At 35.2% G+C, this 17,496-nt stretch overlaps 1 protein-coding gene across 1 annotated transcript; it reads right to left on the bottom strand.

Moving 5' to 3' along the window:
* Nucleotides 1–676: 676 nt before the first annotated feature.
* Nucleotides 677–12,160, bottom strand: LOC112034613 (1,4-alpha-glucan-branching enzyme 1, chloroplastic/amyloplastic). The gene is given in 15 exon segments (XM_024067430.2): nt 677–1,131; nt 1,600–1,716; nt 2,156–2,237; nt 2,344–2,411; nt 4,679–4,780; nt 7,197–7,304; nt 7,604–7,666; nt 7,992–8,108; nt 8,311–9,217; nt 9,621–9,890; nt 9,984–10,053; nt 10,300–10,323; nt 10,326–10,509; nt 10,708–10,827; nt 11,999–12,160. Coding segments are annotated over 15 exon segments (2,457 nt in total). The 5' UTR covers nt 12,065–12,160; the 3' UTR covers nt 677–972.
* Nucleotides 12,161–17,496: the final 5,336 nt, after the last annotated feature.

Below are 17,496 nucleotides of genomic sequence, written 5' to 3'. Positions count from 1 at the left end.
TTAGGTATGCAAAATGATTTGGCAGTGGGAAGAGATGGACTATGGGAATAGGAAAAAATCTAGCCCAATCTAGCCCTAATGTGAAATAATGAATGATTTTATTGAGGTTACAGGTTTCTTGAAGCATCATATCGATGCTTTTTTTAGTTAATATATTTTGTATTAATTTCCTTTCTATAAAATTTTGATGGGAATGATAGTGGATCCAAAGCAAATTTTTATTTTTATCCGCCCACTTTCTTCTTTTTGAATTTTGTCAAATGGTTAAGAATAAGATGATCAATAACCTACCAACTTGTCATAGAGTGGATTAATTTCTACTAATAGTTCTAGTTTTTACTGTAATTACAAAACAAACACTTTCAATCATGAATGTTGTTGCAACTTGACACTAGGTTTCTCAATTAAAAAGAATATGATGTACCAAAGGACTGATTTTATACACTGATCTTCTAAAAAAAGCATTTTTAAGCATGAATTATTTTCAAATTTAAAAGAACACCAAGTTTCATTTTAATAAATTATTGGTTAAACTATATTGAAAAACAGGTATTCTTTTATCTTTTATTTTGTTTATATTTTTTTAGCATTGAATGAATAGTTTTATTTTTACATATATTAATTTAGTTTTGAATGTTGGTATTTCTTAAATTCTATTAAAAAAATTATTCATGAGTTGGCTCTCCAAAAGAAAATTCTGGTTTATTTATATTCCCATTCATGACAATCATTATACTACATCGCGCAATGTCTTTCTTCTCATATATACAAGCACGGAAAACCTTTGTCCAAATAAAATATAGTACAACCTAAATGAAAGCCCTTTATTTATACACACACCTACCACCTAGCAGGCACTGAAACTATTGAGTATTGACAAACGAACTGCTATTTTAGTCATCTGGTGTCTCTTCTCCCATCTCTTCTGCTTCTAAATCTTTCATCTTGTTCCTTCTCTTCTGCCTCCAAATTTTACACATTGCTTGGATTGGTATCAATGTCATTGTCTTCAACATAAGCTGATTTTTTGAAATTTTCCCGCTGAGCTCCTGCGTCTGCTGTTAATGTCTCATTCGCGCTGACCAAATCAATATCATCGTTTTCTTCTTTTTCTTCCACTCTATAATAAACCTTCAAAAATAATAATAAAAATTTTAGCAATTCACATACACAATCTCAAACAGGGCACAACAAATAATAACTACAAGCTGGAGATTTGATTTCCAAAATACCAGTAATACATGACCAAAACCCCATAAACTTGATAGCTCGAAATAAATTTTCAACATCAAATAAACACACTTATTTCTCCTCTTTTCGCTGAATAAATACTTTTCTTAGAGAAACAAAGACAAAAAAACAAAGCAAAGACCTTCCATCTCTTTCCACCACTCTCAACACCAAGATTGGTAGATATGAGATAGGCACAGGCCCTGACAAGTATTTTGCAATCTGATAAAATCCTGATTTTTAAATCACCATATAATTTTCTTCTCTTTTCTCATGGCTAGAAGAAATGCACAATTTCCATCAAAAAAGAAGAAATGCACAATAACCATAAATAGCAACACTAGGAATGACCAAAAGAGTCAACCATACCACACATGTGCGAGGCGGTGAGAGTACTTTGAAGGAGTTGGGGCGATTATTAAAATTTGTCTCAGGCACTCCCGGAATCCCTTCAGGGGATGTGAAATGGTCAGCATCATGGCCCACCTGCTTAAGAGATAATCATGTCATCAAGCGATCAATAGTAACTACTATAAGGACACAATGTCAAAGAAATCTTCACCACCAAAGATAGGAGAGAAAGACAAACAGATCAATTAACATTTTATTTATCTCTTTTCCTTTGTCCGGGTGGATATAATAAGGGTTCCAAAGTAAACTGAGTTTCACAATATACGAAGGGGGTTCAGGAAGACGACCAGGAGAAATGCAGTTTTCAAGACAAAGGTTAGTTGGTCAAGAATCCACAAAAATAGAATTAATTTCCATAGAAAATAGTTTAATAAATTGGAATGCAGAAACAGTAAACCAACTGAGCAACTAGCACAAAGGCCCATCAAGCAATGGAGCAGTTCCATTATGCTTAATTAGTCTCTTTTATAGCATTATAGAAATGCGTGTGATTACGGTAAAAGTGGTTACTTACCCTTCCATGTCCACCAAATTCCAAAGCATCACTATCTAGTGCAACTTTATACTTCCCAGGCAAGTCGCACCCAACTTTGTACCTGTTTGTTCAAGAATAAATTAGTCACTTGGAATCTTTTGTTCAATACATAAATGAAAAAAAAAAAAAAAAAAACTTAAATTAAAAATTTAAAAAAAAAAAAATACCCATCATATGTATTCTCTGGATGAAAATTGAACACGAAAACGAGATCTCCACGCTCAAAGACAATAACCTGAAACATGAAACAATCATGCAAAGTTCCAAATATAATAGTGAAGGTTCAACTGAAATGATCAGGACTACAAAATCAACTACAAGAAATTTGAATGCATTCTTATTTTTTCCTACTCATATGGAGTAAGAATTGAAGCGGTTAGCATATTGTAAACAAACCAGAATTGAAGCGGTTAGCATATTGTAAACAAACCAAGTTGAGCCAAGTATTAAAAGTTAATGATTGTACATTTAATTTTATTTCAAACACAAGTCGGGCTTGAACTCATCAATAAACTAGATTACATGTTCAAGTTCAGTTCATTTTCTTATAGAATAACTCAAGCTTGTTCACAAGCTACTTGATTAACTTATTATTTTTCCATATATAGTAAACACAGTGACTAAAATTTTTAAACGCTTCACAAACCCATGCTAATAATTAATGACTAATTTATAGTTGAAATTATATTATTTGAGTTAATTAAATAGAATGGTTTTCATTTATGAACTTTTGAAAATTAGATTCACCATTCTTGTATTGTTAAAACTTAAAAGTTATATATGATTTTTACTACAAAATGGAGTATTTTCATCCAATCTCAAGTTTGTATAAGTACAATATGTATACATATAAACCTATTTATATATACTAAAATCGAACCTTATACTCACAAGCTTGTTCTCGAACACATTATTATGTTTAAGCTCAGCTTGTGTAATGATCAAGCCTAAATTTAGTTTGGGCTTGGCTCATTTGCTAAATAAACAAACATAAACAAGTTTTTTCTCAAGCCAAGCCCAAGCTGTTTTCATTTACAGCCCCTGCCACCACCTAAGTAAACAATAAATAAGATTAATCTTTCAGAATATGTTCTAAATCAGGGTTAAGAGCCCATATTAGACAGAATAATTAAAAGATTTCAAGCTGTTGCTGTTCCAGGTTTGGGGATGAGATTAAACTCTATAATGATTTAGTGTAAAACCTTTATTTACACTCCAATAAAATATTGTCAAATCAGATTTTTCAAATAGAAAAAAATGGAGTACCACAAACAATCGCAGTCCTATTAAAAACCTATGTGTTGCAAAAAACAGCAGGTGAAGAAGAAAAACAAGATGACACTGAGTCAAGACAGAGATGAGCATGAACGTTTGAATTGGCTAAACTTGAAACCAATTCAAACTATTGTCTTTGTGTGTTTTGGAAGCATGGAATTGTTTTTCACAAAACAGTTGAAGAAATGGAAGTGGTATTAGAAAATAGTGGTCTAAAATTCTTGTGGGCAGTAAGAATACACTGCCAGATAATGAGAAATACCTAGACTTAGATGAATTATTGCCAAAGAGTTTCACGGAAAGGACCAACGATAGGGGTTTGCGGTGAAAAAATGGGTCCTGCAAGTGGCAATACCGAGTCATGACTAAGGACAGGTTCATGACTCATTGCAAGTGGAACTTGTGCTTGAAGCAGTGTGTGGGGGGGTGCCAATAGTTGCTTGGCCTTCATATGCCAAGCAAAAGATGAATAGCACGGTTTTGATGGTGGAAATGAAAGTAGCGTTAGCATTGAGGGAATCAGAACAAAAATTGGTCTGTGCTGCCAAGTTGGAAAAGAAAGTGAGGGAGTTAATGGACCAGAGTAGGGAGAGAGGTGAGAGAGAGGGTTTCAATCATCATAGATGATCTTGTGCAGCAATAAAAGAGGGTGGATCATCTCATGTTGGATTGGTCAAGTTGGCTCAGTCGTGGAAGCAAAACTGGCATGAGTTCACTTAGCTAATAACTTAGTCAGCATGCCTTGTTGTTCAGCCACCTTTTTTTTAATATGAACAAATTTGAGAATTTTATAGCAAATAGGTTTTTAAAAGGATTTTGATTGTGTGTTCTAGTCCCTATTCTCCTATTTGGGGGAAAAAAAACTAATGGAGCAATATAATATTGAAGGGTGTAAATAAGGGGATCAATAATCTTAATAGAGTTTAATCTCTTTAGGGACACGATGATTATCTTTTAGCCAAAACAATGATTGATATTTCTTTTATCTAATTAAATTAAACAAAAGGGTCTTTCTATTTGGATGTCAACTGTTTTCCTCGTTTAGTTCAATAATATGTGACCAAGAAACACACCTCTAATGACCACCTTAAAAAACAATGCGTTCTTTCCAAACAGAGCTCGTGTACCACGCACTTTAATTTACTTGCTCATATGAGAATTGTGAACTAATTATCCAATTCTAAAAGTAAAGTAAAAGAGCTATTGATCATCCAGGGGCATTTGTACCTTGTCTTCTTCATTTGTGCTGCTCACAATCTGTTTGGTTGATGCCAAGAACGAAAATTTATCATCAAGTAAATTCATAGCTCTGTCAAACGCATTCATGAACTGTACAACTCCCAAATACAGAAAAAGAAGATGTCAAAATGGTATCAAGTGGAAGCAAAAACAGAAAATATATGCAACTATAAACAGGAATAGTTAGATAATAGGTTTCTTGTGCACTGTATGGAGGAAGAATATGCAGTTTCCACCATTACCTATGCCCACCATGGTCCCATGTCATAAGTTAATATGAAAATGAACAGAATCCTAACTCCTAAGGCCTAATATGTTTTTAATCAAGTCAGTTAAAACATAATCTTGGTAAGGACTATCAGCAGCTCAAATTTGGTGTGGATCTAAGAAGAATTGGAGTTCCATTAAGATAAAAATTTAAACATCCAAATTTGATTTCAATCCAGTATTATATAATATGTAAAAGGTTTGAAATTTATGTCTTATGCATATATGATTACCACACACACACATATATACCAACATTCATAACTCTTACATGATGGATCATAATCACAATGATCTACTGAACTAGAATTAGATCCAAGTGAAATCAAATTATAAACATTTAATTTGAATTCTAATTAAATATGTGAATTGGAGCTTCATTGGGTCAGACATGATTTGAACTTGGATCCTAAAATCACCCACTGACAACCCTAATCTTGAACTTCCTTAACATGTATCATATCAGACAGGCCACATTCCATCAACTTACAACCTAAGTGCTAAAGATGTGACCTAAAAATAAAAGTTTTTCAGCAAGCGTTCCATTTATACACAAGGGAAATGGGTAGAAGGGAGGTGGGCCTAACAAAGCGGACAAACTTTGTAAAATTATATTGCATGGACTTGGGTATTGGTGTCAGGTATGGGAGTGTGATCAACTGTTTAATTAGCTTGTCTTTAGGGGATTTTTCTCCAGCCATTTTTAGAGTATCGGGTAGCGAGAAGTGGCAATACATTACCCAAACCCATCATCTTCCCTAACCAACCCAATATAAGTGGGTAACAGACCATTCATTTAAGGACAGGATTTCAATGTGTAATGAATCATTTAAATATGTATAGGGAAACCAATCAGGTATCCACGTTACGCCTTCCAAAACAAAACCCTCTTTCAAATCCCTTAATTCCACCCAACTCACCTTTCTAGTCTCTCCTTCCCTCAAACCCCACCACCCAAAAACCTACCACCCCATCACCCACTTTCCCAAACACACCAATACCTCAATTCCTTGAAATCCTACCTCCTCTCACAACATAAACCCACCTTCACTGGCTAGTTCTACAGTCTCACCTCCGTCTTCTCCCTCACCAATCTCATTCTTAAGGTTGGAAAATTCTCGTCCATCATTATTAACATTGATGAGAGACAAGGGTTTGGTCTTGGCTCACTTTATCACCAAGTTACTAGCAACAAACATTCCTTTGGGATGGGGCGTTGAACATTGTGTATCAATTAAGGTCTATGTTTTACAGGTTCTTGAGAGGGACCTTGCGTTTTCCAAAGGGGGGAGAAGTGCTGTTTGGCCAGAGATATCGCATATCGGATCACCTCTAAGGCCATGGATGTTACGAATAATGCATATGCTCTTTGCACGTGAGTTGTAGTTTATCAAAAATAAGAATAGTTGTATTGTGATTTATGTTGTACTATTAATATTCTTTTAACTACTTAGGGGGCCTCGTTTTTGGCTATTTTCTATAGTTAGATGCCTTGAAAATGTTTAATTATGATTCAAAATTCTGCATGAATTGTGGTTGTTAAATGTTTTAGATGTAGTTATTGAATTTCAAGAGATTACCCATTAATATATGTCTTTTTTCCTAGGATGCACGAGTACAAGTACAGGTATGGATACAATACAACGACATGAGTAATTTTTGAAAAGTTATAACATGATACAGCAGATTAGACACCGTTACAACACGGGTACGGCACCCCAAATGAAGTGTCCGTGCATCCTAGCTTCTTCTTCTTCTTTTTTCCCATTTTTTTCTTTTTTTGTTCCTTTTTTGTGGATGTGGGGGGGGGGGGGGGGGGGGAGGGGTTGATATATTTTTCCTTTTTAAGAAATATTTATAATGAATTTATATAACTTATCTTCTTTCCAGAAATAATTGCAAAAATATCTAATATTAACACACATGTATTGACTTATGCATAATATGTTTGTGTAGTGATTATATATATATATATATAGGTTAATGGACAAGTCAGGTCCTGTCCAAAATAAACAGGTTGAGTTGGGTACAGGAATTGAATTAAATGGGTAAGTGAAAAATCGCACATCTAACCCATCAATGACTGGCCCATTTGCCACCACTATTGGTACTAAGCCCATTTCCCACCCCTGTTGATAGCCATACTCTTACCCATTTCATGCTGTCTGGTAGTGTCAAGTGAAGGTCCAGACAACACAGAATTAAGAAATACATGACTAATAAAGAGGTGATCTCAAACCTTATATCTCAAGTGCTCTAATTCCACCAGGTCCCATTGGCGTCTGCATTTTTCATAGCTCCACCCATTGCCTTCTCTTGGGAAGTCTATCCACTCAGGATGGCCAAACTACACAAACATCAATGAAAAATAATTTCTAAATATAACAATGTTGGGTATACACATGGACAACTTAAAAAGATCTCCACTACTTGCTTATCCCATTGCATGTGTTAATGTTGATGTTGAAGTTGAAGAAACAAACTAATCAACGTGGCATGAGGTGAAAATTCTGTCTTTTTAAGTATATGGAATCTTCAAGGACCATCCAAACTAAGCTCCAACCAATACATAATATATCAGAAAACCTAGGACTGGCTGCACACAGTTTCCATGCAGTAGTCAAGAGTACAGGTCAATGTGCTTACCTCATTCCCCATGAAATTGAGGTAGCCCTCACCTCCTAATGCCATAGTTATAAAATGTATCATCTGCAAAAGATAAAGACAAAAACAAGAACAAATAAAAACAAAATCTCATCAAGACACAATATATTGGGAATGAGCTTTTCTCTGGATCCAATATATAAATTTGTGCCACAAGCATTGCATGAAACATAGATATTGTTAATATTTGGTTATCTGGAAGGGCTTCAAATGAGTTGTAAGAACTCATAGCTATGGACATAGCCAAAAACATTTATAAAAGGAAAGAAAGGAGTGAATTCAGAGGCTGTGGAGAGACTATCAACCAGTCGAGCTATTAAAGATACCATAAATAGAGAAAGCAGAGTCCACAAGCTGGTACAGAACAAACCTTGTGAAGTGCAATTCCTCGATCAATAGTAGGAGAAGCATCTGTTAAGCAAGACATGCCAGAATACATTTCTTTGTCCATTAGCAAAAAAGCTATAGTCTTGTCACCTACAATGGCCTGCATCATAAAAATGAAATGACAATGATGAAATGATAGTACAAAACACAATGACTGTGTCTGCTGCTGCCTTTCTTTGCTCTTGTTTTCCTTTGTGGAAATTCAATTGTAACTAAATTGACATTTTCTTTTCAAGCAAAGCTTTATCCAGCATAAAGTAATTTACAAAATAACACACAACAAGAAAAGAAAAAGTGCATACCTGATCATGGCTTTCAGCATATGATATACACTTCTCAGTGTATCTTCTATTTGTCAAACTCCAGGAAATTTCCTTCATCGACCAATCTTCATCATTTTTGTTCTTCAAGTAATCAATCCACTTGTCAGGAATGGCCATTGCAAGGCGGTAATCAAAACCAATTCCCCCCTCAAAGACAGGCCGTCCAAGTCCAGGCATACCAGACACATCTTCAGCAATGACAGTTGCATCAGGCAAGATATTACGAATCAGAGAATTTGCTAGCATCAGATATAAAACAGCATCAACATCTGTTGCCTCATTAAAATACTCATCATAATTCCCTGTAAATGCCATGTTGACTCCGTGGTGATGATATAACATCGAAGTTACTCCATCAAAGCGAAAGCCATCAAATTTGAACTCTTCAAGCCACCACCTTAAGTTGGATAGAAGAAAGCGGAGAACTTCCCAATTAGCATAGTTGAACAGTCTGCTATCCCATAACTTGTGGTAACCTCGATCTCCAGTGTGGAAGTATGATTCTTGCGAGTTTTGGCCAACATCAAATCCACTGAGGCCATCAGTCACATTTTTACTTGCATGGCTGTGAACAACATCCATCAAGACCCGTAGACCCAAGCTATGGGCCTTATCAATTAAATATTTTAGGTCCTCAGGGGTCCCAGATCTACTGCTTACAGCAAAAAAGTTTGTGACATGATACCCAAATGATGCATAATAGGAATGCTCCATTACAGCCATCAACTGGACTGTGTTATAATTATTTGCTCGAATACGAGGCAAAACATCATCAGCAAATTCTCTGTATGAATTAATGCGGGGTTCTGAGCTACTCATTCCAACATGAGCTTCATATATTCGAGGGGCCTTGGGTTTTGGAGGACGGGGATACTTAAATTGATACCTACATGATGAAGAAAAGGTCAACATTCTGCCTATTCTCATATGGTTAAAATTTGAATAAAGTACAATAGCTCCCTTATTTCAATGAAACTTTGCCAAGCAACAGTAGAAAGCTCCTTAAACATGGTGAAAGAGATTATTATTTTTATTTTTATTTTTATTTTTAAAAATTGATGCCTCATATAAATGTGAAATATTAAGATTTTAGGACATAAATATATGCAACAGATTTTTTTCCTTTCGTTCATGAGAGACAAAAGATTAAATTTATAAAAACCCAAGACCGTGCCTCAGAATGGTCAGTCCTGAAGGCATTGGCTGTTCAAACTTTTTTCTTCCTGTTCTCTATGAAAGATATTCACTTTATTTAAATTGGATTTGAGTAAAATATAAGAAGTTGGCACCTTTCTGATGAAGGTGGGTCCCAGTATACACCATCATATGGTGCTCCAAAACTTGCAGGGTCAACAATGGCATATTTAATCCAAGCAGGGATGCGATCAACCCAAACTCCATCACCATGCTTGAATCGAAACTTGACTCTTGAATTGTGAGGAATGGCTGGATTTTCACCAGAATCAGGAACTTTGATACTCCAAACACCAAATTGATTCCTTTCCATGTTGTGGTTGGCACCATTCCATCCATTAAAGTCCCCAATAAGTTGCGCCTCTCTATATTATAGACATGAATTACAAGAAACAATCAATTGCATACAATAGCTAGCAAATTTATATATTTTCATATTTCAAAACGTAAAAACTTACCGAGCAGCAGGGGCCCATTCACGGTACACGACGCCGCCTTCTTCTCTGTTAAATCCGAATTTCAAATAACCTGCAGAATGGAGGAAGCAATGAGGGGGTGTTTTACTCTAAAAGGAAACTAGTAAGCAAATCTTAGAATTGGTTAAGTTATTGAGCATAGAGACACAAAGATCCACTAAAGAGTCCAATAGATAATCAATGAAAAAGAATCAGATGCATAGAGACACAAAATGTTTACTTATTAACAACTTTCTATGTGGAAGCAGAAAAGAAAGAAAAAAGATAGCAATTTTCATATCTAGTAAAAACTGATCACCTTGTGCAAATTCCTCAAGACCCTTTCATATTTCTCAAAGAGTGCTTTCTGCTCAGCATATTTCCTCACTCTATGTTTGAAGTGATCTTTATATTGTTCCAAGCCTGGATCAGTGCCCAGGATACCAATATTGTCTGCGTCTTCCTCAGCGGATGTCATTGTCGAGCTGTCATCTGTTACAAGAGCAGAGATCGTGGAACTGTCTTGCACCTAGAGAAGAAAATGCACCAGATCACAGCTTATATACATGTAATATACTCGCGAATAATACTTGGCAGGAAAAATATCTTAGCCTCCACATATAATGGAAAAAAAGGCAAGGACCATCCACAAGCATCAAGCTTATTTCACATAAGATAAATGCTTGGCCCTGTTGCACGAAATCCATGTTAGATATGTCAAACGTACCCTCCTGTATATTGAGATTCTTGGTGCAGAAAGGAAGGTTTGGTGCCCAAGGAATTTTTGAGACCCAGAGGTCACTCCAATTGGTTTTTGTATGGCAAGGTGTTGCCTATTTCTTGTTGGCTGTGAAAATGATCAAAATAAGTGAACCATTGAAAATGCTTTTTTGAGTATATCCAAAGACATAGAGATGCAGGCACTTGCACAATGTAAAATACTAGTGAAGAAAGAAAGACATTGAGTTCCATGAGTATAAGTGTCTTAACAGATTGTGTTACATTGAGTTCCATGTAAATAAATACCAATTTAAGAGTAATGGTAAATAATAACTAAAAGATGATATTCATAAATTAGAATACAACCCACCAGTTTTTTTTTTTTTACATGTATTTACTTATCCCAGACGGTTGTGTTCACAACTAACCCACTGTGTGCTGTTTGCAACTCTTGGGTCCAAAATGCTGAGCGCTACGCCTCACAATCTGTTTGCATAAATAGCAATAATGATTTTGGCACGCCCAGCAGAACATATGATTGTTATGGTCAACCTGTTGGTGCATGCCAAGAAAAGGTGAAAACAGTAGGATATCTCACTATTTCGGCCATGATTTCGGCCAGTTTCGGCTGATTTCGGCCGGAATCTACGCCGACTCGGCCGGTTTGGTCTGATTTCGGTCGGAATCGGATCCGAATCGGCCGGAATCGGCGCAAATCAGCTTATTTCGTCTGATTTCGGCCGGAATCGGACCCAAGCCGGGAATCGGCGAAAATCGGCCGGTTTCTTCCAATTTCGGCCGGAATCGGCGAAAATGGCCTGTATAGCTCGAATCGGCACGTGTCGGCGAGTCAGAGGAGCACCGCCGCGTCGCCGCGAGTCCCGTGCGGGGGTGTGGGTGCGGCAACCATTTTGCCGCGTCGGTGCTTCAGAGCAAATTTGCACAGATTGGCACTCACTAATATGATTTATCTAAGTTTGCCATGAAAAATATGAATAGATTCTCATCCCAAAATAAACAAATTACAGCAAAAAATAATTCACATCAACAGTAACAAAACAAAACAACCCATTAATTGAATTCAGCCAAGGACCAAATACATAAAAACAAGAAGCAACCCAATTGCAGAAAATGGATGCAGAATTAGACAAGCTCAATCAATTGTGAGAAAGAGCACAGTTAGTTAAGGTGATCAAACACAAAGGCATCAATGCACAGTACATAAACACAAAAGTCTAATAAGCACCCATTTTTGCAAACTCCAAAAAAACACGATTTCAATATACGAAGTGAGTAACCTTGCTTGAGGAAAATGGTAAAGACCCAAGAGCTGGTTTGTGAAGAAAACCCAAAGAGCCCATCATCTTTCCTTCTCTCTCGAACTCTCTCTTTAGTGTTTACAGCTCATGAATGCCACTCACTCTCTCAGTCTTACTAAAGCTTTGCTAAAACTAAGATCTTTGAAATTGTTTTTATAATCTTCAATCATAGCTTGGTAGTCTCTATCAGAAACATCTGAGCCGTTGATCTGTTGGACCCACAATGACATGTCGTTTTGAGTGATCGCTACCCTTGTCTTTTCCTTTCTTTTCTTTTCTTTTACTTGTAGTTGTTGTCCGTCGCTTCAAGAAGAAAAGGAAGCCAACAAAAGCAAAGGATATGCTTCGCGTGGTATTTTCGTGTGCGATAATAATTAATGATAATCGATTATGCTTTGAAAAATCCCGCGTCTATTTGATATGCCAATGGACACGGGTACGAAAAACAGCTACTGTAATGACGGCTGTGAACTGATTGCATTAGCCGATTGTGGTAAAAAAAAAAAAAAGTCTTCATAACGGACGCTTACAATTCGATCAAGATGGCTTTAGATCTAAAAAATATGATAAATTGGGCCGAGCTACGAAAAAAGAAAGGCTCTTCTCTAATTTTAGACGGAAAAAGAGACTCTTTAGTTTTAATATTTGAACAATATAGCTAAAGAGCCTCATTTTCAAACTATATAGCAAAATATATCTATTTTTGAACTTAACATTGTTGATGTTGAGTTTTGTTTGAAATTTAACATTAGCAAGGTCAAGTTCTATATGTATTTTGTACCCAAAAAAAAAAAAAAAAACCTAAGGCTGCACCTTCTAACTTTGACCAAAATCCAATTAAATCTTTTATTTAAGATTGAATAAGACCAAAGTTGACCGAATAGAACTAAAGTGGACCAAATTGGATCTAACAGAATCAAAGTAGACAAATTGGACCAAAGTGGACAATATAGGACTGAATGAACCAATGTGGACCGAATTGGACCAAAATACACAATAGAAATATAAGACAAACATTTATTGTGGTAAAATTTGGTTTAAAAATAAAATAAATAAAATAATGATGATATGAAGCTTTCAAAGTGAGGTAGCAAATATAGATATAGAATATATGTGATATTAAGTTTTATTTATTAATTCTTATTTAACATGCAATTCATGCATCATAAATAAATATAAGACATTCAATGTTTGGCAATTTGTTGTCAATCTGAACTTCGATGTATTTGGCATTACAAAAAAGGGTGCACGCAGTTATTATTGTAGTTGAATTTTTGGTTTGATTGCATACACTTTATGCATATTTGGCATGCGAAGAGTGGATGATATTCTTGTACTTGGTCATGGTGTGTTTCTTCTATATGTCTCATTGATGTTTCCACAATAGGTTTTCCATGGCTTGAAAGTCAACTATAACTACAATATTGTTTGATTTTTCTATAAGGGTTCATGCTTCTTATATAGATGTGTGGGTCAACCTTAGCCTAGTTCTTCTAATCATATATAATTTTCAGAGAGTAACTCGACTACACGTCATTTACTATGAATAAATTTGCGTTGCATACAAGCATGCTTTGAAAGCAAGTCAAAGACTTGCACACCACTCTAAGAAAAACAAATCCTAATGGGAGCTGAATACAAGCTACATATTAGGTATTAAAAGGAATGATCGACATTTAATTATTTTTTTCAAATAAATAACAAATTAAAAAAATAAAAAGTTATGTGAAAAATTGTGAGGCAACCAAAGCTTATGTAGCGTATAGAAGAGTTTAAAAAAAGTCAAACATTTTCGCTATTATATACTATATAGATTATGCTCTCTTTCAAAGCTTAAATATACTATAAGTCCTTCAAGTTTGACAAATATCCATGAAATTTATAGTGATGTCTCTAGATCGATCCAAATCCCACCAGAGAGTTCACATTTGGTGAACCTTTCTTGCATGCCCTCAGGCCTCAGGCTATCAAAAAGCAAGTCTGCAACATATTCTTATTCTTTTCAATCAAAACATTTTAATAGACATAGAGAATTTTGAACATATTAAATTAGGGAAACTATTGGTTGAACCAATCAAGTGATGCTATATCATTATCTATTCAACATCCCAATTGGCTAATTGCACACAATCTTCCTTCCTTTTTCTTTCCCGTCAAATGCTCAATAAAATTGATACATTTTGNAAAATGAGTCCCACGATACTATTCACACATTTAAAAATTATTTTACTACAGTATTTTTAGTTTTCAGTTTTCAGCAAAAATAAGTTGTATTCAAACAGACCCTTAGTGTTAATTTGATATTTAGTAATTATTTATTTATCGACTTTTAAATAATTATAATTATATATCGACATATTATATATATATATATTGTGTGTGTGTGTGTTTATAAAACTAACAGAGATGAATGGTATAAATCTTGCAGCATCCACAGCAGTGGAGCTAAAAATTTAGCTATTTGACACCACAAAAAGTTACTTTATCTATTTTACTTACACACATGCTGTAGCAGTGGATCTATTTTAGCTTTTAATACAATAAAATAATATAAAAATCACAATAAAATAAGATATCTACTACAATAAAATAATATATCTATTATAAACATCACAGCCACACACACAACCATAGTGTGAACACAAATAAATATTATATATATATATATATATATATATATTTAACCTTGAGCTACAGTGCACATCTAAATAGATGTGTATTGTAGCAATGAAACTAAAAAGAATACCTTTAACTCCACTGCTGTATGGGTGATTTTTGTGTTTTTGTGGATCTAAAATAACTATATAGCTATTTAACTCCACTGCTACAAGTGCCCTGAAGGTATAATATTACAATCTCCAAAGTAATATATATATCTCGGTGTAGTTTTGTGTGGTTTTCTTAACAGAGAACCTCACTGCACCTTCTTGTATAGTGCGGTTACTTTATTTTGTGGACAATTCTGGTCGGTTTAGGCACAATCATGCGGTTCGAGCATTTTGTGAACACCCCTACATACACACACTGAATTAAATCTTGAAATTGGGACCATATTGGAGCTGAGAGCAGGTAGCATGAAGTGCCAAAAGAGAGAAGCAGAATCTCTATAAAGCATAAACCCCACTAAGCGAAACAGATTCAGACCTTGGAATCATAAGCAAGTTGAAAGCATGAAGAAGGAACAGAGGATAGAAACAAAAGAGAAGGAAGAGGAAAGCCTCTCCTTTGACACTGATTATATTCTCTCTCAACTCGAGAGAACTGTCTCCTCTGTTATATCATATTCTCTCTCGACTCGAGACATCGTCATCACAAGCATTTTGTTGAGCAGGTGGAGAGTTATTTGGACTTTTGCCCCAATTCTTGACTTGGATCAGGGAGAATTCTCATAGTGTGCACTACGTGGATGCAATACTGTTCCTAATTCCATGACCACACAGAAGTTGCACATCCATTGATTCACCGATTGTCTTCCATTCCATGCTCACAGATGGATTTGTGCCAACATTTAGCATGGTTTGCCCATAGAAAATCATACCCTCTTAAAGCGATTATGATACTTAAAAGTGATTGTGGTAAATTATGCTTATTAATATATATCTTGCTAGAAGCCTAGTAAATTTATTTATTTATTTATTTTTAAAGATGGACTTTGTTTTTAAAAAAACTAAAAAAGAAAAAACTATTTAAAAACTTAATAAAAAAATAAATATTAGGTACGCTTGAACAACCCAGCATCAACGCTCATCTGATTGCTTCATTGGCAAAGGAGCGTGTTGCCGAGTTTGCACAAACTCAACCTCTACCATCCCCTCCTTGGTTTGCCCCACTTCCACTCAAACCAGGTGGCGTCCTCCAACACAAGGGGTGGTGAAGATAAACTGTGATGGAGCTACTTTAAAAAAATAAAAAAAATAAAAATTAGGCATTGGTGTGGTGATCCGAGACCACAACGACTTGGTTATGCTTCAATGTCTAAACAATTAGCACAGATATACACGTCCTTGGAAATTGAGGCACTGGCAACTTCAACAGCATTGGAGTTTGCATCAGATATGGGATTCTATCGAGCTATCTTGGAGACCGATTTACTGGTGTTGGCTACTGTGTTGATCAATGACAGCTCTTATTTGTCCTCGGATGGCTTGTAAATCGAGGACATCAGATTTAATGCTAGTTTTTTTAATTAATTACTTTATTCTCATGTAAAGAAAAAATGTAATAAAGTTGCGTATAATTTAGCAAGACATACTCTTTGTATTTCAAATTTTATGGTGTGAATGGAGGTTGTTTCACCACCCTTATTTCCTGTTGTCCTAACTAACATTGTTAGGTTTTCTTAATAAAGCTTGACATCTTTCCTCTAAAAAAAAGTTTATGAACTCTTAGACCGTTTGAGCCCAATAGGCCTAGCCCACTAAAGAAAAAATGGGCATTGTCCCTAAGTAGGGCCATGGGATAGTCTTTCTTTTCAACTTGACTGGTCACTAGGCTAAACATAAGGGTGTGCAGGGATTGTATTGGGTTGGGTTGAAAGGTTTATTCAACCCAACCCATTGTGATAGGTTAAAAAAAAATCAGTCTAATTCAACCCATCACAAGGGTCCAACTTAACCCATGTGGATCAGGTTGGATTGAGTTGGACCTATGGGTTTGACATATATTTTTTAAATACTATTATTAATATTAAATTAAGAACAATACCACTACAAATAAGAGAAAATTTATAACTAAATAATCATGAGCATAACTCCAAACCAACACAAACCATATGAGCAAAAATTATCATTAGAGTTTTATTTGAGAAGATGAGTAAAAAAGTAAAAAATAAAATTCTATAATATATTTAAAAAAATTTAAAATTAAATTTATATTAAATATAGGTAAGTTGGGTCAGGTTAGACGAAACTGTGAATCTTATGACCTGAACACAATAAAAACAAATTTCATAACCCACCAAACTTTAAAAACCAACCAAATCTAGTGAATTGAGTTGGATCGTATTGGTTTGGCGCGTGTCAGCGTCATGACAATTCCGACCTAGAAGGGCTAGAATCCAAGCTCTGGCCTTAGGGTGTGTTTATTTGGAGGTGAAATATGGTGAATGAAAAATTTTGGAGAGAAAATGGAAAGTGAATTTTTTTGGAGTGTGTTTGGTTGGGTGGAGAGGAAGAAAAGTAACTTGTGGGGTTCGGGTGTTTTCACTTCGGGCCTACCAAAAAATTCTCCCAAAAATGGGGAGAAAACCGAAAGGGAGAAGCTCATGAAATGAGTTTAAAAAAATACCCCTCACGTTGGACTTCACCTGCAGCGTGTTGGTTTTTTTTTTTTTCCCCTTGATTTTGACTGGGTGTTGGCTTCCTTTTTTTTTTTTTTTTTGCTCATATGTTTATTTTTCTCATTATTATTTTTTTTTTAGTAAACAGTTTTGGGTTAATTTCTTATGCTTTTTTTTTTTAACTTTAATGAGGTGTCCA

Source organism: Quercus suber, unplaced genomic scaffold, assembly GCF_002906115.3.
Source record: "Quercus suber isolate HL8 unplaced genomic scaffold, Cork oak 2.0 scaffold_666, whole genome shotgun sequence".
NCBI classification, from domain to species: Eukaryota; Viridiplantae; Streptophyta; class Magnoliopsida; order Fagales; family Fagaceae; genus Quercus; species Quercus suber.
Note: the sequence above shows the minus strand (reverse complement) of the source record. Positions and strands in the feature narration are given on the sequence as shown.